At 36.0% G+C, this 17,694-nt stretch overlaps 1 protein-coding gene across 2 annotated transcripts in view; it reads right to left on the bottom strand.

The window, feature by feature from the left end:
* The window catches only part of LOC150076227 (protein arginine N-methyltransferase 6-like), a 235,802-nt gene that overhangs the window by 6,153 nt on the left and 211,955 nt on the right, over positions 1-17,694 (bottom strand). For both annotated transcript variants that reach the window (XM_090387157.1, XM_090387156.1), the window contains one exon: positions 3,647-3,754. In XM_090387157.1, coding sequence (XP_090243283.1) covers positions 3,647-3,754 — 108 coding nt within the window. The remainder of the gene's footprint in view (positions 1-3,646; positions 3,755-17,694) is intronic.

Raw genomic sequence — 17,694 nt, 5'->3', positions numbered from 1 at the left:
TTAAAAGTAAATCTCGAGATTCAATGAGAAATCTTTTTTTTTTTTTTTTATGAAAACCCCAAACACAAGAGGTATTAGAACCTATAGTACTTAGTACCGTGCTTGGGCTGGAAGTTGAGAAGACAAAAGAAGATATTTGTTGACATTAGTAGACTTGAACTTCTGTAGACTGTAATTTTCAGGAAATACGTATGAAGGATGGTTGTTCCAGAAAACAGCAGTTGAATGAATAAACGAGGAAGATGAAAAGTTGGTTCTGTGAGTTTGAAGTTGGACGGTAAATGGATGTTGGCTGGTGACGGTATGTGTTTGGACTGTTTTGAAAGAGAGCGGGAATTATAGAAGCCAATTCAGAAGAACAGTGCCCATGGAAGTATCTGTAGAAAAGGCATGCAGCAGAAAGAGTACATCTATGAGTTAGTGAATGGAGAGACTCTGTTAGAGAGGAGTCATTAATTAACCTAATTGCCCTCTTCTGAATGGAATCTAGAAGTCTGAAAGAGGTTTTGGCGCCACCGCCCCAGATGTGGGAACAATATTCCATGGTAGGGCGGATTTGTGATTTTTACAGAGTGAACAGCTGTTTGAAAGAAAAGTAATGCCGAGAGCGAAAGAGAAAACCAAGTTTTTTTAAAAGCAGAGCAAGCAATATTTGTAACGTGCTTGTGCCAAGACAGATTAGAAGTCAGGGTAATTCCCAAAAGAGATATCATTTTGCCTAGAAATCGGAGTGTCACCAAAGATAAGCATAGGAACTGAAGAATCCTTTTTGCGAGATATAAAACAAGGCTGAGTTTTAGAAGGATTGATATCAACTAAGTTGTCTTTGCCCCCACTGGAGAATTACCTGAAGATTGGTATTTAAGGAATTGGTAGCAGATATTTGAGAAGTTGAAGCTGATTGAGCAGTGTGAGGTTTCTCAAAATGGAAAGTGGAATGTAACGTGCTATCATTGGCAAAACTATTGATAGGATTTCCAGTCAATGGAAGAAGGTCATTAATATACAAGAGGAAAAGAGTGGGAGAAAGAAATGAACCTTGGAGGACATCAGCATTAGTGGAGAAGTTAGAAGACAGAGAGCCATCTACCATCACCCTCAGAGCGATCAGAGAGAAAACTGGATAACCAATTGCAAAAAACAGTTTGCAAACCATAAGATGGAAGCTTGTTTAGAAGACCTTTATGTCTTTTTTTTTTTTTTTTTTTTTGATTTGGTAGTTGTTGGCGCATCGGCTTCTGTGGCCATATTGCACCTCCCAAGGTTTTTGCAGTACTTTGATCCAAGCCCAAGGCGGGAATCGAACCCGCGACCTTTGGGTTGCCAGGCAGGTACTTTACCCACTCGGCTAGCCCGGTCGGCGACCTTTATGTCAAACACGATCGAAAGCCTTTGAGATGTCAAGAGCAACTGCTTGTGTTTCACCAAACGTTTCCATTGAATTGGTCCATAAATGGGTAACATAAGCCAGAATATCACCAGTGGATCAACATTGTCAGAATCCATTATGGCGATAGTTGATCGGACGGAAGGTTTCTAGGTAGTTTAAGAGTTGGCAGTTAACTGATTTCTCCATTACTTTAGAAAGAGTAGAAGTAATTGCAATGGGACGATAATTGGATGGGAAAAATTTGTCACCCTTTTTAGGAACTGGCTGGATATGAGCAAACTTCCAAGCAGAAGGAAAAACACCTTTGGAATAAGAAAGTGAAAAAAGGCGGCAAAGAACATGAGTAAGTTCAGGAGCACAGGTTTTGAGAACAAGTGGAGAAATACCATCAGGACCTGGAGCTTTCTTAGCATCAAGATTCATCAAAATCTTTTTGACATCCTTTTGACAGAAGACCACAGGAGGCATTGAATGGAGCGTGTTGGGAATGGTTTGAGGGGTTTTACCAAGATCAGTAATAGATAAGTTGGAAGAAAAATGGGATGCCAGCAGGTCAGCTTTATCCTTGGCTGAAGTGACAACAGAACCATCCGGTTTTGACAGAGGTGGGCAAAAGTTGTGGCCAATAGCTTTGGCAAGAGATCAGAATGCTCGGCTACCATTAGGACAAGAAGCAAGTTTTCTACTCTTAGGCTATCCAAAATCTAGTTTGGACTGATTAATAATGGCTTTACAATTGTTGCAAGCTTTGGTGTAGGCAGAAAATGAAAGAGAAGAATTGGAAACAAGCCAATTACAATATGCAATGTTCTTCTCTTGAACAGCCTTAGCACATTTATTCGAAAACCAAGGTTTAGATAAAGAACAAGATTTTAAAGTGGAGTGTGGAATAAAGGATTCCATACCTACAAGATTAATTTCACTAACACAATGAGATAAAGGCTCCATTGGAGAAGAGACAACTGCCAAGTTGTGATCTGAGATGCGTAAAGGACCGCTCACTTCAACTGTGTACTTAGAAGGGTTGTTTGTGAGAAAAAGATCAAGCATGTTGGCTATATGGTTAGGATTGTCCAGTATTCTTGTAGGTAAATGAATAATCTGTACAAGGTCATTAGTAATTGCAAAAGCCTCAGCATCTTGACCAGCTGGGTTGAGATGTGCAACTACCAATATTGATATTGAAGTAGATTTTTAAAAATTTGAGTGATCGCAAAGAAAAGCAAATGTCTCATTGATGTAGATATATAATAAAAATGAATGAATAAAATAAATTTTTATTGCATTTGATTTTTTATTTTAAATGATTGTTTTATTTTATGTGTGGCCCGCAGAAAATTTGTTGTTCATCAAGGTGGCCCGCAGAATGATTTGTGTTGGCCAGGCCTGCACTAAATGAGGACTTGGTAAAAAAATTTTTACCACTTCAAAGCCAGCGCTTGTATGTGGTTACTTCTAAAATTCCTGTAAGCACAGTCCTGAAGGGATGTATCTAGACTGAATTAATTCCATTAGAGGTGGCAACCATAAATCTAACCAGAACATTCCTGTTAAAACTATAATTATGATTTGTGTATATGGCCAATTAATATTATAGTTAATATATAATGTTTTACAAAAACACTTAATAACTGTATGGAATTGTAATTATGTTCAAACTAAAAGCTTATAAAATATCAATACAAAGAAGTATACTCATGAAAAAAGTCAGACTGCCTGATCCAGAATACAACTTATATTATATTCTATGGATTGACAATTAGATAAGTTATAGGATTTCTTAAAGTACTGATATGATTGGACTCAAGTTCAAATAGCAAAGCTTAGAAAACGGTACTCACCTTTTAAAGAGAAGGTGAGTACCATTTACTAAGCTTTGCTATTTGAACTTGATTCTATGGATTATTATTTCTGAGATACACATTTGTCTTCTGCACTGATCTCCAGGAGTGCATCAATACCATAGTTCAAGGGACACCTGTAATCTATTTTAACCTACAGAAAAATGGTACAAACAGGTGCCTTATATTTCATATATGAAAAGAAATAAAAGTTTAACAAAAATTCATATTGGTTTTTTGATTGTAAAAAGAAAATTCAAAAGAGTGTTCCTTTATATGGTTGGATATTTTCTTTATTGGACCATTTCATTTGGTTATCCTATAGAATAATATCACTGTCAAATGTTATATAATGCAATACGAGTTTTTAAATTTAAGTACATGTTTTATAAACCTAAATATTAACTGCACATACCTGTGAAAGGATTTATCTGGTTTTATTGATAATGATCCATCCACAACCGTATCCTGGCAGGCAATAAAAGGAGGAACATAAATAACACTTTGTTCCCAGTGTGTTTCACTACAAAAAAAAAAAAAAAAAAAAAAAAAAAAAATATATATATATATATATACACACACACACACACACACACTGCATCTAGGGTAAACCACCCAAACAGAAATAAAAAACAATAAGGGAGATTCTCTGTTTCTGTGATAATCAGCATGAAGTATGGCAATACCAATGTTAATAAGGCCTTGAGGTTATGTAAAATGGTCTAATAGTATAATTATACATTTAAAAAATTATAAATTCTATGCATAGCACACATTGATCATCGTTAACCTGACAGAGAACAAAAGGGATAAACTAATATGTAAATTAAGAGATAAGCAGATTTATCACGTTTAAGACAAATAATCATATGTAAACCATAATGTAGCCGAAAAAAGAAACTGAGGAGTGAATAAAGTATGATCTCTAAGGAGGACTGAAAGCGTGGAAAGTGGCAACCCCCGTGTGTTGGACATGGTAAAATATGCATTAATGTGCACGAAAGCCAATATGTGAATTGGTAAGTTCAGGCATAATGAAACTTATGCAACAACAACAAAGTTGTGAAAAAGACTGATGGAGTAGGAAAGACAGAACCTGAACTCCATGAAAGTGAATACAGGTAGTTCTCAACTTTACGAGTTAATTCATTCCTAGTGCGTATAATTCGCTTCAAAACGCATAATTAAATTATACGTTTTGAAGAGAATCGATTCCATTCAATGACAAGTGGATGTGTGCAATCATTTAGAACTGGCAGATTCAACTGTAAGAACAATTATAAAAAAATAAAGAATTAATTTTAGCAGCAGGAAACATGGCTGTTTCACTGCAAACAACTAAATCAGTTATCGCTAGGCCAGCTATTAAAATCGAAATGGAGATTGTTTGTTATTTGGTTTTTAGGAGCATTAGCAACTAAGGCCATATTGTTCCGAGGATATGCGGTGGTCATTCCTTGACCTTTCCGCATCCTCTGTATTTGGTGGTCATGGGCTCAAACCCCGGTCTAATCAAGAAGTGTATGCTACGCACTGCTGCTCCTACCCACCTCGCTACGGAGGCACCTCGAATTGGAGAGACTTCTAAATAATTTTATTGAAGTAATATACAATGCACAATTCCGTTAAGTTAAATATTATTAAATTTAGCCTACATGATGATCTGAAGAAGGTTCACCTTAAAAAAAAAAAAAATGTGGAACCATTTAAAGCTAGTAAGGGCTGGTTCGATAGATTTAAAATTCAGGGAGAAGCTGCAAGTGCAGATCAAGGAGATGCACTTTCAAAGAAGAACTTCTTAAAATTATTGAAGAGAGGTGTTATACTTCTCAACAAGTTTTTAACATAGATGAAACAAGACTTTTTTGGAAACGAATTCCTAAAAGAAGTTTTATATCGAAAGAAGAAAAAAACATGCTGGACTTCAAAGCGGCGAAGGATCGGTTGACTTTATTGTGGAGTGGTAATGCTGCTGGGGGAGAATTTAAAGTAAAACCCCTTTTAGTTTACGAGGAAGAGGGCCAATACAACCCAAAATCGACCAACGATACAAAAACTCGACAGCCCAGGGCCATCGGATTAATAAATTCATGATTTTAATTGGCATTTTAAGTTTAATTTTGACACGTAATCTAGTTACTTACCACATAATTATATACGTATGTAATGGAGAAGATTTTATATGTACAGATTTTTAATATTAAATATTAAAATCTTTCCACTACCGTTTATTATTTACGAGTCGCGGTAGTATAGACTGCAACTTACAAATATATATGTTACATTATGGGAATACGGCGCTCGCTTAGCGCTGATTCACTTAGCGCTCTGTTTTTCCAGAACGAATTATCAGCATTAAGCGGGAGTCACCTGTATACAGTAAGATAGAACAAAACAAAGAGATATATAAATGAACAGTCATACTGATATGTATGACTACTATAAACAATAAATAATGAATGAAATCACCGAATGAAATGTATGAAATGAATAATGAATGAAATGTATGAAAAAAACAATGACCAAAAACAAAACTAGGTTACTTGAAATACACTGTATGTTGCTAGCCGATGGGTACTAGTTTTCAAGACTGTAATACCAAGAAAGCAAAGTGTATACTATATACAATATATAGTATATAGGGCAGCCTATAAATTAGGTGGCAGTTTTTTGAAATTTATAATATTTATGTTATGAACCTTGTAAAATGATAATTTAGATATGGGATTGGGAAATTATAACCAGTTTGTAATACAAAGCCTTGATATATACATGTAGAACTTTTTATGCAAATGGATGCAATCCTGAGACATTGGGATAACACGATATTAAAATTACTAAGATCTATATTAAATATGGGTCTATATTAAAGATCTATATTAAATGGGGCTTAGAGGGGAACAGGTATCCTGTGTGTTATCAGACACTCAGCCTAAAACACTGATGGATCCAATATCTCTCTATTACAGAAGATTTAGGAGAAGTCCGGTTGGCCTGCCTCCCTAAAATCCACTCATGCACACCTTCTCGATCATAAGCCCTGTTACGTCACTTAGGTGGCAACGAACATGTAGAGTGGTTCTCTTCAAGACGCCTGGTCAGTGTGAAGAGGAAAAGACCAAACCCTCCAGCATATGACAGCACAACAAAACAAATGGCCCTCAGTCCCCAGCAGCTTTCACTCCCCCTCTTACGGCAGGGAGAGGTTCAGAGTGGAAGCAGAGGGTGCTAAGAATCTCTGGGTACGACCAGGCTGCCATGCACGGAAACTGAACTTAGCCTGTTATAACGTAAGGTCACTCATCGGTGAAGACAGGATATTAGAGCTGGAAAAGGAATTAGAAAATGTGAATTGGAATATCATCGGTTTGGCCTGAACAAGAAGAAGAAATGAATCACTTATAAGTTTATCAAGTGGAAATCTGCTGTACACCAATGGAAACAGTGAAAGGAGTGAAGGTGGAGTTGGGTTTCTGGTCCATAAAGATTTTAAAAACAACATTTTGGAATTCAAAAGCACATCACCAAGGGTGTCAAGACTAATACTCAAGATTTCTAAGAGATACAAGCTAAAGGTTATAATGATTTATGCACCAACATCGAGCCATGATGATGAAGAGGTTGAAGAAATGTACACCGAAATTGAGTCTACTAGATGAGCAGAAAACCCACTACACTATTATTATGGGGGACTTCAATGCTAAGGTTGGAAAAAGACAAAACAGCGCAGAAAGGGGAACTATAGGAAATTTTGGAATTGGTGAAAGAAATGAAAGAGGTGAAAGACTTGTGGAATTTGCAGAATCTCAAGGACTGTCGGTAATGAACACTTTTTTCAAGAAAAGGGTGAACAGAAAGTGGACATGGAAGAGTCCAAATGGATTAACAACTAATGAAATCGACTTCATCCTCACTAACAGAAGATATATTGTGAATGATGTTACCGTCCTGAATAAGGTAAATGTTGGAAGTGATTACAGAATGGTAAGATGTACTGTTGTTGTTGTTGTTGTTATTTGGTTTTTAGGAGCATTAGCAACTAAGGCCATATTGCTCCGGGATATGCGGTGGTCATTTCCTGAACTTTCCGCATCCTCCGTATTTGGTGGTGACGGGCTCGAACCCCGGTCTAATCAAGAAACATGTGCTACGCACTGCTGCTCCTTCCCACCTGGCTACGGAGGCGCCGGTAAGATGTACACTTGATATAGATGTAGGAAAGGAAAGGAAAAAACTGACTCGAGTAAATAATACAAATGTCTTTGGGATAACAGAAGAGGAGAAAAAGCAGTATGTACTGGAACTTAACAAGTTTTAGCTTCTGCAGACTGCTCAGGATCAAGATATCAAGGAGGAATATTACAACTTTCTGAAAGTGATAAAGCCCAAGAAACCTATAGGGAAAAAGAAATCCAAAGAAGAAAAAATTAGTCAAGAAACACTTGTCACAATGAACCGAAGATGACAAATGAAAAGCAAGAAAAACACTGACAGGGAGAAAATTGACTATACTGAGTTATGCAAAGAAAGAGACTCATTAGAAAGAGACCCATTAGAAAGAGACTCAGAGAAGACATAAGAAGATTTAACACAAGAAAAGTAGAACAAGCATTAAGGGAAAACAAAGGATTTAAATCAGCAGCCATGAGCAGTAATGTAATACAGAAAGACAAATGATACTGAAACTGAAGAATAGCAATTGTGTATTTATAAACAGCAGAGAGCGTATAATTCAAATAGCAGAAGACTACTATAGAGAATTATACAAGGAGTGAGGGAATGATGCCAGCAGTGAGGAAGATGGATTGCAAAGTAGCAACACATACGACATACCCGATATTCTTCCTGATGAGGTAGAACATGCATTGAAGAAAATGAAGAATCAAAGCCCCGGGGGAAGATGAAGTTATTGTAGAGTTGTTAAAATTGGGAGGAAGAGACATAACACAAAAACTGGCAAGGCTCTTCACAAAGTGCATTCGAAAAGGTGTGACGCCTAAGCAGTGGAATAATGCAATCATAGTTTTGCTGCATAAGAAAGGAGATAAATCAGAAATTGGAAATTATAGACCAATTAGCTTGTTATCCCACATCTACAAGTTGTTCACAAGGGTCATTACTAACAGATTAGAAAGAATACTTGATGAGAATCAATCGAAAGAGCAAGCTGGCTTTAGGACAGGATTCTCAACTATGGATCACCTTCACGTAATATCACAGCTAATGGAGAAAGCAAATGAATATAAAACACCATTATGCCTGGCATTTGTGGATTATGAAAAGGCATTTGACTCCATACAGCATAAGGCAATGTTTCGGGCACTGGAAAGACAAGGCAGAGATACCCAACATATTATGATTTTGAAGAAAATATACGAGCGTGCTACCTCCTTTATTAGACTAGACAAAGACAGTAAGAAATTTAAAATCGAGAAAGGAGTTCGACAAGGAGACACAATATCTCCGAAGCTGTTTACTGCTGCCCTTGCAGAAGCTTTCAGAAGACTAGACTGGTTTTAGAAAGGAGTCAACGTGAACAGAGAGTACCTAAACCATTTACGATTTGCAGATGACATTGTGGTCATGAGCCACAATCCCAAAGAATTAGAGGACTGTTATGCACAGTTAGTAAGGATTTTGGACTAAAGATGAATATGGCTAAAACAAAAGTAATGATGAACAAGTATGCCACAGAAAGGGAAATAATGATTGAAGGAGCAGTAATTGAAAAGGTGGAGTAATATACTTATCTGGGACAAGTTATTAGCTGTAATAATGAAAAATGGCTGGAAATCAAGAGAAGAATAAATTTTGGATGGATAGCATTCAGGAAATAAGTCACATACTGAAGAGCAATATCCCAGTTTGTCTGAAACGTAAAATAATGAACCAATGTATACTCCCCACCATGACTTATGGAAGTGAAACTTGGGCACTCACCAAAAGAATGGAAGAGAAGCTGAGAACTACACAGCGAAGAATTGAACGAAAATATATTGGGAATCAGACTGTTAGATAAGAAGAGAAACACATGGATTAGGCAGCAAACTCAAGTAAATTCTTATCAAAACTAAAGAACTAAAATGGTCTTGGGCAGGACACATAGCTTGAAGACATGATGACAGACGGATTAAAAAAATAACAGAATACCCAAGAGGAGCTAGAAGAAATCCTGGAAGACAAAGGCGGAGATGGATAGATGAAATTCATGAGTTTGTTGGTAGTAAATGGATGGCCAGTGCTCAAAACAGAAGGAACTGGAAAGTTGCTTGAGAGGCCTTCATCCTGCAGTGGATTGAAAATGGCTGATGATGATATTAAATAACATCATTAAAAGTAACATCATATTCAGCAACACACCAATTATTAATGCTATAAAAAACAACAATATAATACATATACAAACATTTGACTTTAAAAGTCTATTCACCAGAGCTGATCTTATTAATACCCTAAAACATTCTTAACATATAATACACCTACAGGTCATCAACCGTGACATAACTTACTGGAATACACTATCTATTCAGCCTATGTATTTTCAACAATTATGCATACGACAGGACTTCACTTTACGTATAAGTTAAAGGTCCCCCCCATGAAAAGTCTAGCATCATGTATAATTGCAAACTTATACCTATATTCAGCCATAAAAACATTTTCAGATGACCTATTCAGATGCCTGCATGAATTATGTGTCCTTAACTGTCCACACTTCATTAAAAATTTTGGCAACCTATATGTAGAAGAGCTTATTATTGCAGAAACGAACATCAGATAACATTGCTAATTACTTGGATTTAACAAATCAAAATCTTCATCACTACAAAAGATATAAATGTTTATAATTATTATAAATGTTTATAATAAAAGATGGATTCAATTTCGGTATATTCAGTCTTATTCATAAATATCTTGAATTTCTAGAGCTGCTAATATTGAATAGCTAAACAAAGACTGCACTATCTAATATGAATTTACTGCTCCATTAAGCCTCTATCACTCCAGTCCCTAAATGAACACAAAACCTAACATGGAGTCTATTAGACGCCATCCTTTAGGAGTGTTCATATGTGTGGTGAAACCCATGTTTAGTCTCTAGAGCAAAATTTCCGGCATCCCCCTTGCCCCATACTTCTCCTTCAACCCATGCACAGTACTAAGTACTATAGGTTTTGATACCTTTTCATGTTTGGTGTTTTCATATAAAAAAAAAAAAAAAAAATGTGTAGATGGAAGTTGATGAAAATTTATATTTGGGCACTTTTAGAAAGATTTATTGACCCATCCCAAATTCCCTTAAAAATCAGACAAACAGAAATCCACCAATTATTATTTTTTTCATATACAGCCACTCCCCAACTTACGTAAGAGTTGCGTTCTGCAGAACTCTACATAAGTCAAATTTTACGTAAGTTGGAATTTCCCTAAATGCTTATGCAGCACTCGCAACTACATGTGCTGAATTTGATTGAAGCAAAAAAGAAATGTTCAACGAACATGTAAACAGAATGATTTATTCAATTTTTTTTTATCTCATGCGCAGGAAAAATTACAAAAGTGTAGAAAATTTAAAAATTATAAAATTACAAAAAGAGAGGAGACAGACATAACATTAGCAAGTTTTACCTTTCGAGCATCATTGCCAGAATTAACTCTCCAGCTGATAAGCACACCGCTGTGGAGATTTAGAAGGGTTTTTTTCAACACATCACAAAATTTCTCTGCAGCTGCAGAATCGCCACTGGCGACTTCACCGCATACTTTAATGTTTTGGAAACCAGCAAGATGCTGGAACCTATTAAACGAACTGTTGCTTGCCACAAACTTGGCTTGGGGTTCGCCGTACTTATCCTTAATATCTTCATAAATACTTCTTGCTTTTGCTTGAATGGCCATTGGACTTGGGGCACTTGCTTCTGAATCTGATTTTCCATCCATATTATTAATAGCTTTTCGATCTTCAATATAGCAACTGAACACTGTTTTGCAATCACTGCTGCTCTTAAATGCATTGATCCTTTAACATGTTCTTTTATATGTGCACTGTCCTTTAAAACAGTATTCACTGTTGAAGCAGCGAGACCTAATTCTGTGCAATAATTACAAACTTTGTCCTGCTTCATACTTCTTAATTATCTTCATTTCTAAATCAATTTTGTTTCGTTTCCTAGCACTACCAGCACTTGAACTTTCCGTTGGTCCCTTTCCCTTCACCATTATAATAAATAAATAAATAGGAATGAAGAGAGGATTCTGAAAATTTATTTGTTTTTTATATGATTGAAGATTTCAGTGAAAGGGAACTCATTTCACCATGATACCGTAGCATAAAAACCCACACAAGTCCAGTTCTCGGTATTATCGCAAATGCAATAAGATCGAGTTTACTACCCGTTTATAACAGAAAAGCCCAATAAACCAGAAAGTGCAAATTGTTTTTATTATTTTATGGTAGTGACTTCCAGAAATGTGTTTTAGAAAAATATCACAAAGGCATTCAAAACTGATTCTTATAATGGAACATATGATAATGATGAAAGTGTAGTGCAATTTCCATTATAAAAATGACCTTTTAGAGAGATAAAGAGCTTAGTTATATAGAAAAATTTCAACTTCCAAGGTCTTGGAACAAATTACAAAAAAAAAAAAAAAAAAAAAAAAAACACAATGTGTTATTGGGTTCAACATTACAATATTTTCACGATACCTCCATTAATTCCTACAGGATGCAAAATACGTTTCCACATTAAGTTTGCACCGGCTGGCAAAAACTTATGTAAAGTAGAATTTCCGTAGGTCGAGTATTACATAAGCCAGGGAGTGCCTGTACAGTAAACTCCCATTATAATGATTTTAAAGGTGCAGCCCCAAAGTGCACTGTAAATAGCCCTATAAGCAGACCCCTCCACCTTTTGAGGCTATTTTTCATCAATATTTTGATAGACTTTTAGATTTTTTTGCAATTTAGATTGAAAATAATGAAAACCATATTAGTTTTTTTCCCCCCCATTAAATTAAAACAAAGATTTCATTAAATTAAACCAAGAATATCTTGAGTATTACTGCATATGATCAATGTGTATTAATACAATAATAATGCTGTTATTAATAAAATTTACTGATTCCACACTAAGCACAAAAGATACTATTAATTGTACCAGCAAACAATGTGGACAAATAATGTTTAATTTAAAAAAGCTGAGGACAGCATGCAAATGCAACAATGAATAGCTAAACACAGGGTTGTAAAGTTTCAAATTAGTTTAAATTCAATATGAAATAAACATCACTTCCACTCGGTACAATTTCTATAAAGTAAACAAAATTTCCCGTTCAACAATTTCTAGAATTTAGTCTCCATCATTCCTTTCCCAAAGCCAAAATTAAGAAGAAATAGGGATATCTGGGTTTATTTCCATCTTGAGGCAGCAAAAAAAGCAATATATGCAGGGAAGGTACTTAAACTAGAATGCTACCAGTCATTAAAATATGAATGGTACTTAGCAGGATCAACCATGGGACCAAAAGAAAAGAATGTTAAAAGCAGGATAGTACTATAAGGAGGACGGTCACAACCGGTTGTTGTTGTTATTGGATTTTAGGAGTATCAGTAACTAAGGCCATATTGCTCTGCATATACTGTCTGTAAATTGCATGTGTTCTGTGGGTGATTTTCTGTTTTTCTGGACGAAAAACCAGTGTTTCAAGGAAAAAAACCAAGCTACCCTTGCCTGAGGACCAACTAACTCAGCCAAGTTGTGAAAAAGGCCCACAAATACTCCTCTCATCATCATCGATGGAACTCTAACCTGGGTCTTTTCCACCCAGGTGCCTTCGTAGCCAGGTGGGCGGGAGCAGCAGTGTGTAGCACACGCTTCTTGATTAGACCAGGGTTCGAGCCCGTGACCACCAAATACGGAGGATGCGGAAAGCACCACCGCATATCCCTGGAGCAATATGGCCTTAGTTGCTAATGCTCCTAAAAAAAAACCAAATAATAATAATTTTTTCCATCCAGTGTGGGGAGTTACAACAGGAGTTTACATTATATATTACCCATATACTGTTTATTGTGACAAAACAGTGGACAATATGGCAGTTAAGCAGGAAAAAGAAGTATGTACAGTTCCCGCTTTACAAGTTTTTTTTTTTTGTTTTTTCTCTCAAGTATCAACTATCAACAAAATCGAAAATATGAACATTAAGCATTTGTAAATACCGCATTTCAAACCACGCACATAGCTATACAATACAGTGTATCCCACTTTATGATATTAATCCATTCCAGAGACACCATTGTATCGTGAAAATATCGTAATGTGAACCCAATAACACTTTTTTTTTTTTTTTTGGTAATTCGTTCCACACCTCGGAAGTTGAAATTTTCGCTATATAACTCTCTAAAAGGTCATTTTTATAGTGTAAATTGTATTAGTTACCAATTCAAATCATTAAAATGCACTACACTTTCATCGTTATCATTTGTTCCGTCATAAGAATCAATTTTGAATGCCTTTGTGATATTTTTCTAAAGCACATTTCTGGAGGTCACGAACCATAAAACAATTTGCACTTTCCGGTTTATTGGGCTTTTCTGTTAGTGCAAGCAATTATAAAGGGTAGTAAACTCAATGTTATTGCATATGCGAAAATACCGATAGCTGGAATTGTGTGGGTTTTTTTATGTTATTATGGTGAAATGTGTTTGCCCTTTGCTGAAATCTTCAATCGTATAAAAAACAAATTTTCAGAATCTTCTCTTTGTTCCTTTTTTTTTTTATTTATTTTAAGCTTGTAAACTTGTTACTCCACGCAAATCATGTTAGTTGCAATTTGTGCGTTCCGTTAAACAATGCTTATGCATGCTATTAAAATTAAAAAAAAAAAGAGATTATCTTAGAAACAAACACCTCTTGAAGCATTTCGGAAGAAGACTCCTCCTTGTGCAACAAACCAACGTGCGCGAAGCCAATAATGAGTGATCAACGAATGTGCATTTAGTCAGTGATGATGAAGAATAAACATTCTTCAACATTTGTAAGTCAAATAATTTCTTTATTATTATAATTTGCTTGATTTTACAGGCCATTTTTTTCCTTTTTTTGGATAAATCAATCACTGTTTAAACAAACTAATTAGCTAACTAATTTCATTGTTGATAATGTAACCCCTATTTTTAACATTAGGTCTATGGGAAATAAATTACCACTTTACGAGCATGTGCTAGGAACGAATTAACTTGTAAAGTTGGGAACTACCTGTACTCCGTGTTTAAGCACTGAACATATATTATTGTTATTATTTGGTTTTTAGGAGAATTAGCAACTAAGGCCATATTGCTCCGTGGATATGCAGTGGTCACTTCCTGACCTTTCCGCATCCTCCGTATTTCGTGGGCACGGGCTTGAACCCCGGTCTAATCAAGAAGTGTGTGCTACGCACTGCTGCTCCTGCCCACCTGGCTACGGAGGCACCCACTGAACATATGAAAATTGTTTCCAGAAATTTCAGAAACTTGATCAATTAGAACTTGATATGGGCTGGATCTTGGAATTTTATGGATGGTGATAGCAAAGGTCAAGAAAAATATTGCATTTCCTATACAATATAAATTGTATTGCATTTCCTATACTATACAATATAAATAAAATGTAACATATTGTATATTTACTTAAGTACAGTATATATTTTCTTATTTGTTGTTCAGTGCAATCAGTGCTGATTACATTGAACATTGAACAACAAATTTTAGGTCATATCTTGTTATGGGCATAAAAGTAAGTTTATTTTATAGATTTTGGGGTGCTAAACACAGAAATTGAGCGAGCTTAAAATGGCAGTCTGGCTCTTGTTTTCAAAAAAAGTAGTTTTTTTTATATTTATACAAGGTATTTTTTATTTATATGGTAGTAAGGTGTAGCTACGAACATACCTGTATCAAAACAAGGGACCTTTTAGCCTTTCGCTTGTATTCAGCTTTGGGAGCATCTCTTTTCACCATCCAACAATAATCAGCTAACATGGCGGCACTCCATTTGCTTTTGTATCTTTGTTCCATCACTGCGATGTTTTGTGGAAGTACTCAGCTTGTTCGTCACTGATGGTAACACAGTTTGGCAGGAAGAAATCCAGGTGTGAGTGCAAGAAATGAATCTTCAATGACTTGTTGCACCCCAGTTTTTCATAAGTAATGAGATCTTCCACAAGCTGCTTATAGTTGCCAGCTTTAACATTTCCTAGGAAACCAGTTGAAACATTTCGAAAGGCTTTTCCACACTGATTTCTCGCTATCAAAAAGGACACATTCGAACTGTTCGTCTCTGAAAAGTGCCTTATTTGTGGACCAATGAAAACACCTGCCTTAATCTTCTTTGTATTAAGTCTTAGGAATTTCTCTTGCAAATATGTGAATGCAGGACCATTCACTTCTAACACCTTCACAAAATTTTTCATGTGCCCCAGGCAGTTTGATGTGGAGTGGTGGAAGCAAAACTTTATTTGGATCTACCAGAGGTTCAAATGCTATCTTCTTCATTCCAGGTGTTAAATAATTTTTTGTTGAGACCAACTCCTCTTTTCTTGGTGAATATCCTTGGTATGACTGTCCCACTCACATAGAAAGCAATAATACTTAATGTAACCCATTTGTAGTTCTAATAAAATGGCGATTACCTTTAAATCACCACATCTGCTCATACTTCTGATAGTGTACACCTAAGAGGATGTTCTCCATGTTTGTGTATGTTTATTTTTTTGTGGACAGCATATGCAAGAGGTATTAAAGGCAGCATATTTCCATTGTGTAATAACACAGCCTTAAGGCTAAACTTAGAAGCCTCTATAAATAGTCGCTACTCTTCAGGAACATGCCTCGTGTTCATAAGACCATCAACATCCTTACAAACAGTGAGTTCAGCTTCTGTTTGATAAAATTTATCAGTCTTTATTTTGAGTATGAAATGTCACTTTCACAGATTAATCTAGAAGATTCCACTGTTGTAGCCTTGAGGCCAAAAGTTCTGCCTTATTCTTTGTCAGTTCAAGATCCCTGATCAGGTCATTATGCTCCCTTTCTGTGATCTTATGTGGTTCAGAACAATAAAGGTTTGGACAAAATGGTGGATCCCTTGGCGTAGACTGCTGCTGTCCTTCTATGGGTATATCAAGTTGATGTTCATCATTTTCATCAGAGTGTACAGAAAAACGGTCGGATGGATCAGGAATAGGTAGTACTTCACCGTGAGACATGGGATGAATTGCAGATGGCATATTTGGGTACGTCACTGTCCACTTTTTCTTCATTGTCATCCCTTTTCTAATAGGAGGCACCATACAGAAGTAACAGTCAATGAAGTGATTTGTTGGCTCCCTCCATATCATGGGCACTGCGAAAGGCAAAAACATCCCTTTCAATTTACCCATGCATTGAGTTTTAATGAACAGGTAATGTAGCATGTGTGGAGTCCAGTTCTTGTCCTGGTCGCCACCTTTATGAGTTATGATACAGGAAGATATGAAGTTTTCTGAGCAGTGTGAATAGGTGGCCAGGAAAGACCATGATATCCTATCAAACATTATCCTGTAGAGCTAGGGAGGTCATAATCCTACTGTATAAGGCAACTGTAAGACCACATTTGGAATACTGTTCAAAAATGGAGAGCTCATCTGAAAAAAAAAAAAAAAAAAAAAAGACATTGAACTTCTTGAAAGGGTCCAAAGATAGGCAACTCACACAGTAAGATCAGCAAAAGGGCAACCATATGAGGAAAGACTCCAATTATGTGGGCTACAACGGCTTGGCAACCAGGCATCTAAGAGGTGACCTGATTGAGGTTTATAAGGCTCTGAGGGGTTAGTAAAATTAATGAAGGGAGAATTTTCATTGTTATAAAGAATTTCAGAACTAGGAGTCATAAATTTAAAATACAGGGGAATAGGTTTAGATTAGATTATAGGAAGTCTTCTTTTAGAAGCAAGTAGTTGATAACTGGAACAAGTTGCCTTCACAGATAGAGGCTGACAGTTAATAAATTCAAAGGTCAACTAAATAGTTACCTATGTGAGGAGGAAACACATAATTTGTATTTTCTTATTTACTTGGGTAGATTTTTTTTTTTGCCAGTGCAGAAAAGCCTTTTAGCTTCTTTGCACTATATGGCAAATACTATTACTAATATACAGCCCATGCATATACAGTAAAAATAAAATTATTTCCTTTTCCATAATACAAGGTATGGCAATAAAGTTTGGGTTGAATTTGGGATGTGGCAAAAGATTGTCATTTGATCTCAAAATAATGGCTGACGAGTTGGATATGAATAAGGAGACTATTAATCAAATTCTGCACGAAGATTTAGGGTAATGGAAGGTCTGTGTCACACAGCTTCATGGATAAGCAGAAGCAATGAAGAACATCAACATGTGAAGATTTCATCCAGACTTGTCAAGACAATCCCAATT

This window comes from Mastigoproctus giganteus, chromosome 13 (assembly GCF_048544385.1).
Source record: "Mastigoproctus giganteus isolate SK-2022 chromosome 13, ASM4854438v1, whole genome shotgun sequence".
NCBI lineage: Eukaryota > Metazoa > Arthropoda > Arachnida > Uropygi > Thelyphonidae > Mastigoproctus > Mastigoproctus giganteus.
The sequence above is the reverse complement of the archived record's forward strand: the minus strand, read 5'-3'. Positions and strand labels throughout refer to the sequence as shown.